The 9,712-nt window shown below is 33.7% G+C and overlaps 1 protein-coding gene across 2 annotated transcripts in view; it reads right to left on the bottom strand.

The window, feature by feature from the left end:
* Positions 1-9,712, bottom strand: part of LOC138710791 (sarcosine dehydrogenase, mitochondrial-like) — a 37,009-nt gene that overhangs the window by 5,905 nt on the left and 21,392 nt on the right. For both annotated transcript variants that reach the window (XM_069841905.1, XM_069841906.1), the window contains 5 exons: positions 9,120-9,368; positions 8,368-8,516; positions 7,201-7,457; positions 4,823-4,985; positions 1,510-1,617 (listed from right to left, as the gene is read on the bottom strand). In XM_069841905.1, the coding sequence (XP_069698006.1) occupies positions 1,510-1,617; positions 4,823-4,985; positions 7,201-7,457; positions 8,368-8,516; positions 9,120-9,368 (926 nt within the window). The remainder of the gene's footprint in view (positions 1-1,509; positions 1,618-4,822; positions 4,986-7,200; positions 7,458-8,367; positions 8,517-9,119; positions 9,369-9,712) is intronic.

Raw genomic sequence — 9,712 nt, 5'->3', positions numbered from 1 at the left:
CATTATTATTGGAATACGTACAGTATCACTGAGATTTCGTCAATGATGTTATTTGAACAAGATGGTGCGCCAACATACATTTCACTTGCGAATTCTTTTCCTTCTATAAGAATGTGGGGAAAAATGCCACAAATTTTTATGGAGAAGTTGCGCAAGACTATGTTTACAGCAAATTTTAAAAAAATCACTGTACTTAACAGCACACCTATGAATCGTTCATTACCTTTTTCTTACATATGCGTGCCTAACAGCTGATCATAAAGCACGACCCTTTCTGGTCTGGCTACATTTGTTAAGACTGTGTATATAACAAATTCAACCCTTGATCACAATCATGCGCTTTTACCCAAAATTACTTCAATAAGCTCAGCTAAGTGCCATATAACTTCGAGAATCATTCAATGCTAATACATTTTAATTTCATATGGAAAATAATATTTTTGTACTGAAAAGCATGAACACAATATCTTTAGCAAAACTAAATACGTCACAATTAAATGGCAATTATATAATATAAAACACATGAAAGTATACTTGGGAATATAATATAATATAATATAATATAATATATATATATCACGTTTAAATTATTTAGTTACCCTGTTGACTAGTTTCAGCCTGTGGGCTATCCTCAGATAGCGCCTTCTGATTGCGTTTTCTGTGGGGATGTGTTTGTGTAGTGTAATGTGGAGTCAAAAAGTATATGTGTTCTGAAATTGACTTGTGTATTGAGGATTTGATGCAGGTGTGTTTTTGTGTGCCTGTATATTTCGTATTGTTCTACTGTGTTTAGTTTCTGATTTTTCGGTTAGAGATGTAGAATTTCCATGTCTGTGTTTATTTGCTGTAGGTGTGATTGGTGTTTGTGATGTGGTCTGCATATGTGGAAGTGTTTTGTGATTTGGTTATGGCTGTGATGTGTTCTTTGTAACATGTTTGAAATGATCTGCCTATCTGTCCTATGTAGAAGTTGTTGCAGGTATTGCATTTGAGTTTGTATACACCTGTGTGGTTGTATTTATTTGTTTCTGTGTTGAGATGTTTTTGTAGAGTGCTTTGTATTCTGTATGCGATGTTGTAATTTAATTTTTTGAATGAGAATGCTGTCTTGTGTGTGTTTTTGTTTTCGTATGTTAGTGTGATGTATTTTTTGTGTTCTTGTATTTGTGTTGACTCCACATTACACTACACAAACACACCCTCACAGGAAACGCAATCAGAAGGCGCGAAGACCACCCAGTTCTGAGAATAGCCCACAGGCTGAAACTAGCCAACAAAGTAACCTAGATAATTAACACGTGAAAACATATATATATTTTATATTCCCAAGTGATATAATGTTTAAAGTTGCGTAATCAAGAAAGTACACATTCAACGACAGAACAGTGTATAATTCTAGATCATCCATGACTAATAAGTAGTTAAGTACCAGTAGTTTTCAAGAACGTTTTTGCCTTTGTCAAAGGTATGAAGTATAAGATGGATTCATAAATTATAAAGTCTCCTTACCCTTGTCCTATGCTCGCTCCTAAGGCATAGCCATACTCTCCTCTTCGAAGATATCCCACTACCTGGTCATCTCTCCAAATAGCTTCGAGACCCCAGATGGGAATTTGTCTGAAAATTGTTTAATATACATGTTTAATATACAGTGTCATTATTTGGTAACAGAGTAAGTAAGTAATTTTATTTATTTATTTATTTACTTACTTACTTACTTACTTACTTACTTACTTACTTACTTACTTACTTACTTACTTACTTACTTACTTATTTATTTATTTATTTATTTATTTATTTATTCATTCATGTACACAGTTATGGCGGATTAGATGCAATCCAATTCTCAATCCGCCATTCCCAATAAATGCAAATACAAACCAATTTACATAATAATATGATAACACACGCACTATTCAAAATATTCTAATGACAATAAAGATCACATACAATAATAAATTCATGCAACTATTTCCTATAAAATTACATTATCTTTCTATTCTGTAAATTACCTAATACTACTCTATTAGAACATTCACTGCTTTCATAATCATATTACATTATTCTGCTAGTCAAGCTAATCTCTGCTCTACTCATGTTCTACTCTAAAATAGCTTTATAAAGAATGAAGGATTCTCAATATCTATAATCTGCCATTTAGAGTACCATTTAACTTTTTACATATTATGCTAACTTATCATTCATATTCAAATATTTATTCTCTATCCAGACAGACAGTCCTCCAGTCATTAGTTGTTGTATACTTTAGAAGTATATGGATTGCGTCTTTAACTTCACCACATAAGGGACATAATATTATATTCTTTCCAACGTTTCCTCTTCTATTTTTAACTCTCCAAATGCTTAGTCTCCACCATGCTAGTCCCCTTCTTTCTTCCCTTGTATTTAATCAAATATGATTTTCCTGTTCTCAAATTGTTTTCATTTCCCTATAATACATTAATGATCCCAGGTCATTTACATTTTGAAAAATATCCTGCCTCGAAATTTGGTAACCCCTTTCTTTTATAATTTTTCCAATAATCTTCATGTTTAATGTCCTTATTTCTCTCCATAACTGATTCAGGCCTAATCTGTTTATCTCAGATTCTAACTTTTTAACCAATTCGACTTCAAATTAGTGGTTTCAAGAAATTTATATTTTTCAAGATCTATGAATCCTCCTTCATTCTAATTATTTCACTGCAATTCCGGCTTTTTCCAATCTTCCCTATATTCTGCCTTCCTCTTAGTCTCCGCATATGATCCATATATCTTAATGTCATCTATCATCTAATATCTTCTTCTGCCCCAAACTCTTCTCCCGTTCACCATACCTTCCAGTGTATCCTTCAATAGGCAGTTTCTTCTCAGCCAGTCACCCAGCCAATTCCTTTTTCTCTTCCTGATCAGTTTCAGCATCATTCTTTCTTTACCCACTCTTTCCAACACAGCTTCGTTTTTTGTTCTGTCTGTCCATTTCACACGCTCCATTCTTCTCAATATCCATATTTCAAATGCTTTTAGTTGTTTCTCTTCACTTCATCGTAATGTCCATGTTTCTGCCCCCACACAATGCCACACTTCACACAAAGCATTTCATTAGTCTCTTCCTTAGTTTTTTTTTCCTAGAGGTCCGCAGAAGATGCTACTTTTTCTATTATTGCTTCCTCCTTTTTACTTCCTGGCAGCAGCTCATGTTACTGCTTATAGTACCAGTACACCCCAAGTAGCTGTATACTTGCTCTACTGCCTCATTTAGAATTCGCAAGTTTATCTTCTGTATTTTTCTTCCTATGACCATGCTCTTCGTCTTATTTGCATTTATCTTCATCCCATACTGCTCACAGCTGTCATTTAGCTCCAGTACCGGTAGCATATCATTTAGTATCATTTCCTCTTCTGCTAACAATGCCATATCAGCAAATCTTATGCATTTTATTCTTCTTTCTCCTACTATCACTCTTCCCATGTTCTGAAAACAGTTCTTTACTAAATCTTCCAAGTATATGTTGAACAGGGTAGGTGATAAAGAACATCCTTGACGTACTCCTCTCCCAATTTCACTTCCTTCTGACATTTCTTCTCCTATCCTGACTTTGACTTGTTTAAAGAAGGTGATGGATCTATATTACACTGGTAATGAACGATAATGATGATGATAGAGAGTTGCTGGGATGTCACAGACGTAGGGTTACCATATCTTTAAACTTAAAAATGAGGACACCATACCAATCGCACCCTTCTAATCTCTAAATAACATCTTACAGCTACAAATTCACACAATGAGGCAAAATAGTTTGATTTCAAATAATTAAAAGGAATTTAAATGTATAACATTCTGTATATTTTGATACATTACTCCTAAATTATAATTTGAGTATGCATATAGAAATACATAAAAACTACAAGAATGAACTTATCCATTCAATCAAATTTCAGTCACTCGTGTTCCAATAGAGGGTAACTTCATTTAAACAACCCATAAATATTTCCCTGTTGATCCGATTTTGTTTAAAATATCAAAGATTTTTTGCAAGTATGAATGAAATTATACGCAACTGAAATGACGAAAGTTGAACTTCACTATAGCTAGTCCTTTAACTGATTTCATAACAAGGCGATTCCTCTCCTTAGATCATGCATTTGAATTAAAGAAATGGCAAAATGCTCGGTAAGCGTGGTAAAGAAATCGCGATTCTCGCGTGAAAGCTTGTGTGAACCAATTATGTAGGCAAATTGAGGTTAGCTACTATTGTCTAAAAGCTAAGCTTTTTAAAAATTAAATCCACAGGTCCAATTTCCGGACATTTGCGTTGATTTTGAAAATTCCTTCTGACGGTAATTTAACCCTTGAAAATGAGGATATGTCCGGAAAAATGAGGATGTATAGTAACTCTACACAAGGGAACCATAGTACCCAGACAAAACTCTTGTGTTGCCTGGACCACTGGCTTGCTCAACATGTTATAAATTCAGGGTGAACAGGGATTTAAACCCTGCTCCTCTGGCTTATAAGCCCAGCAGCCTACCACTGACCCACCATGACAGTCTCTGTAAAAATATAAAATATCATGAATTCATTTTTTTTTCAACCAAAATCAGTTCAATTTTATTTGAACATTTTGCTACACAGGAAAGGTAATAAATAATTTTTTATGTGCAGAATCATATTAATATCATATAAACAGGATGTTAAATGAAAATGTGCTCACCTCTCTACCTTTCTAGATTTTGTGTAAAGTGTAAAGAATTATTGCGAAAAAACTAAGGAAATAATTATTGTTTACATTACTATTTCATTTTGAATAGATGTACTTACTCTCTGAGCTGGAAAAAGACCAGTTTTTTCTTCAATCCCTTTTGCTTGATAATATCCAGAACGTCTTTTCCAACATAAGCGCCATCATCTCGACATATTAAGTCCAGTCCTGCTTCCAATGGATTGTCATCAGTTCGCAAATCAGTATTCCATATCCGATACCCTGTTACAAATATAATAAGTTATATAAATCATGCGGAATGGACACTTGGATGAGGTCAGTAATGACGTTACCCCAAGACCACGTCAGAAAAGAGGGGAATCAGGAAAGCAGAGGAGTTCGTAGACTTCTATGATGTCAGCAATGGAGACCTTGAAGATATAGGTCAGCAGGTGAAGAAGAATGATGAGTCCAGGAAAGAAGATAGTGGGGAAAAAGGAGGGGATGTATAGAGAATGTGAATAGAGAAAATAGTGTGAAATGAGCAAGTAATAGCAAAGAAAAGCCAGTACCAATGGTGTATCAGTGGGTGAAAGAAATAACAGAGGTATCTATATAGTGATACTTCTGATTGAGGTTTGGCTGATATGTGCTCGTGTAAAGGGGGTTAAGTCAAATTGTAAGGTATGTAAACTTCTCTTCTTTGGTACTGAACAAAACCCCTTTGTCACAAAATATGGAGCACTGTAACTGCATCATAGATGGAAGAATGACTTAACCCCTTTAACACAAGAGAAAAGTAATTGTGGATAGTTCAAATCTGTACTTATTCCAGTTTACCCAATTCATACTTAAACCCTTTTACACGAGCACCCGCATATTATCAGGCAGTATATCTCACTTGACGATATGTATCAGAGAAAAAGCAATTGTTTGTATACTGTACATCTGAAGTCTGATTAGTGTAATATGTAACTAGCCAGCGATGTATGCAATGGCGGGGGAAAGGAACTGGTCACACTACCCCATTATCTCCTGTCTTAGTTGCCTCTTGAGCGATGCCTTATTGAGGTCACTTGTGAGGCTCAGACCTGTTTTCGGACAGTTGACTAAACAACAAACTATATAGTGAAAAGATGGAGGTGAGTGAATGAGTAAATATATTACTGTGTTCTAAGGAAGGATTAATGCGTATGATAAGGAATTAAATAGTATGATAATAGGAATTAGAAAGTGATAAATAAAGAATGGAAGAAAGGGGGGATAGGGAATTTTTAAATTATAATCATAGATATATTTTCTCAAGTATATGGAATTGTTTTTATAAATGCATGAACCTAAGATTAAAGTTCTTAAATCAAGTTAAGTCAGTGTTCCTATGAAGTGAATTTTAAGTGTTATTGTACTTCTGTGTTCTGGAAGTGTTACCTTCAGTTAATATTATTAATACTGGTATACAAAAATATTATTCAAAATTTAATTTTTTTGTGTTTTTAGATATAAATAAGATCAAAATAGTATAAATTAATGAATTTGCAAGATTAGATCGTTAATTAAAATGAAATAGGGGAGTCAAATAGGAACTGAATCTAATAGTAATCGTAGTTGTTAGGAGTAAGCGAGAATTAGAATAAGATAGAAATAGTAGAATAATAAGTAATATGAATTCTAGAGGAAGTGAAAATGTAGAGACAAGCAAAAGCATGCGTTTAGTCACTGTTATGTCAATGTAAGATGTTTGTACATAGTATAAGAAAGGGACTGCTGGCCCGAATACAAAAATGTGAAAGGCCAACAGGACCGAATATGTTGAGTGATATATATCATCATCATAAATAAATCATGTTCAGTAAAAGCAATGGCATATGCAGAATTTTGTCAAAGGGGGGGGGGGTCATTATTAAAATTATTTACAATTTACATTATTTACCTTTTAATTATTATTATTATTATTATTATTATTATTATTATTATTATTATTATTATTATTATTATTATTATTATATCAGCTGAGTTTTCACAGAGGGATGTGAAACTAGTTCAGGGGAGAATGTTCGCGACAACATTGTCAAGCTGCAGCTGTGAAGAAACAATTGTCAATGTGAAATTTTCACTAACCTCGCGAGAATCACTACGCGACTTTCTGATAAAAAAAATTGTAAAATTGAGCGTTGCGGTCGCTTAGACATATCAAAGAACTCGGAACGATAATGTGAAGTTTACATTAAAAATATGAACTGTCAAATGCACAAAATGTTAAACGAATGTTTCACAATGAAGTTAGAACTCTAAGGAATGAGTGAATACCACTCTTAAAATGAGACAGCGCACATTATTAATTTAACATCTGTACAGCAGAACTGTCAAAACGACCTTTTTAATTTCATAACTCCTCCTCACCCCTCCCACTTGCATACGCCCCTGAGCAGAAGAATCAATTAAAGACAAGCCTGAAAAGTAACTGCTTATGTTGGAGAAAGATATGAAGGATGCTTACCTTTTTCACTACTAAGAGAATGCAAGGCCCGATATCCTGCATGCCTCAGTCCATGTTTATTTCCCTGTTCCACAATTGCTTTATAAATTGGAGAGCAAGAATCCCAAGGAATATGAAACTCCCATCCCAGCTCTCCCACCAAACTAACTCTCACTGCACGACATAAATGACCAGCCAGTCGAACCAACTGAGTTGTTGAGTATGGAAATTCTTCATCACTCAAGCTTACATCTACCAAAGGCTGTAGCAGATCTCGACTGAAAGATAAGAAACAATATTTATATAAATTTTTCGCTATATTAAATTTCAATTCAAGAAAATTAATTGGCAATTCTAATTGAAGAATAAAAATTTCTACCCATAAAACAAAGGTGATAGGATTCCAAAGAGATATTCATTTCAAGATTGATAGTATTGTATACCGGTAGTATTAGTAAAATTAGATTTTATCCGGAAGTGGACAGTTTAGCTCCTGAAGTGAAGCCAGGAGTTATAAGTTCCACGAGTGCATAAAATCTGTTTACTTTCGTGTGGTATACAATATTTTTTACATAGTATCTAAACCAGACTATACAGAATGGCCCACTTCACTCTTTCACCTCCAATAGCGTGTGAAATATTTCAGATATACACAAACCAACATTTACAAGTTAAATTACATCGAAGGGGATATCTGATACACATAATGTATTTTTTATACATGAAATACTTTTCAAGATATTAAAGTCAACTTTGTTTTTTTAAATGAGGACCAACTATGTTTTGTATTGCAAAATAGTGCTCATAAGAGTTGTTTTCCTGTAAAATTTGAGTGTGACTTAGCACTATGTTGCGCAATCCCTTCAATTATGCAATGAGGAATTAATATGAGTGAATATCACAGTCTAGTACCATATATACAGTCAGAAGCTTGAGTTGTGAGGGTGCTAGGAACAATAGACTGTGTTGGTACTATTTCGCACTGTCTGTAATGAGACGATATTAGCGATCCTATTGGTGAGCAACTATCTATGGATGCATATTTACTACGTATTGAACTTCGTGACTGTATATACTAGACTGTGTGAATAGTTTGTGTGTTCTTTCGATTTTTTTTCTCTCCTTGAACGTAACATCTTTGAAAACCTATGAAATTCGAAGAAAAATAACAATAATTCTTGAACATACCTATTTGGTCCCTGAATAGAAAGTACGCCAATCTTCGGTGAGAGATCAGTGAGACCAACTTTAAAATTCTTCTCACTCAGTATGTTGTGAATGTGCGCCCACGTATGATATGCAGATAATCCATTGGTAACTATGTAGAATCCTCGACCCTACAGAATTAAATGGCATGTATAAGAAAAATAACTAGCAATAGAAATCTTTATGCAAGATATGAAATAGAAAATTATTCTCTGTGCAGTAGTGCATTGATTCAGTTACACCAGACTTGATACAAACAAATTGTATTTATTATACTGACAATGATGTGCTACGGATCCTTTAAATATACTTTATTTTTAAAACTAACGGAATTAAAATATTGTTTTTCGTACTAGTTCTCATTTATAATCTGTGAAAATTACAAGATTACACATATATCACTATTAAAACTTGCTTTTATTCCCATTTATTATAAACGTGATGGTACTGATCATTTTTTGTACAATTATAATTTCATAATACTGTATTCCAGTCTGTCGTTATCAATATAGCCACCACCCCCAAGTTTTATGACACCTTTAAATACTTTCAATTTCAGTAAAATGATCTTCATTCCACTTTACTGAAAAACTTCTTTCAAGATATATATATTTTTTTTATTAAAATGCTAAATTCATTACATACATACTACAACTAAGCAAAATACTTATCTCGTAGCTTTAATTTTAAAGCTATGACTGAATTAATACGTAGTGTGAGAAAGATGGCTTCACCTTGAAAATGGGATCTGTAAGTCCTCCGGTTCCAGTTTCAATGGCACTGACAGTGACATCTGCTTCTACACCAGCCTTGGTATTCAACAAACACGTGTATACTGTCCTTCCAATAGGGCGACGAGTGTCAGCTGTGAACAGCCAATCAGCTGCCTTCTGAGCTTCTGGTCCACACATATACAGTTTTCCAAGGTACGACATATCGAAAAGTGCAACTTGCTCTCGGCATGCTAGACATTCCTCTCCTATCTGTTACAAAAAATGAATAAAAATCAATCAAGTTTTAAGTTCATTTGTTTTTATTGAAACTCAATATTCGTATCGATACTAATTATTCATCAGAATTTAAATAGAAATTGGATTTCCATTAAAGTAGTAAAGCATTTTCATGTACTATAATCAATTATATTTATATCTGCTTGCGATATTTATATTTGAGAACTCAAACTAAGAATCATGTACAATATATTTTGTAATGTATCTGTCATTTATTAGCCAGTACCGGTACCTATGATGGATTTAATTCATTTAAGTGGGATAGGTAAACTCGGTTTTGAATTAGACGACAGAATTTCACGATAAGTTAGTTGGTT

Source organism: Periplaneta americana, chromosome 12 (genome assembly GCF_040183065.1).
Source record: "Periplaneta americana isolate PAMFEO1 chromosome 12, P.americana_PAMFEO1_priV1, whole genome shotgun sequence".
Classification (NCBI taxonomy): domain Eukaryota; kingdom Metazoa; phylum Arthropoda; class Insecta; order Blattodea; family Blattidae; genus Periplaneta; species Periplaneta americana.
This window is presented reverse-complemented; position numbering and strand designations above follow the sequence as displayed.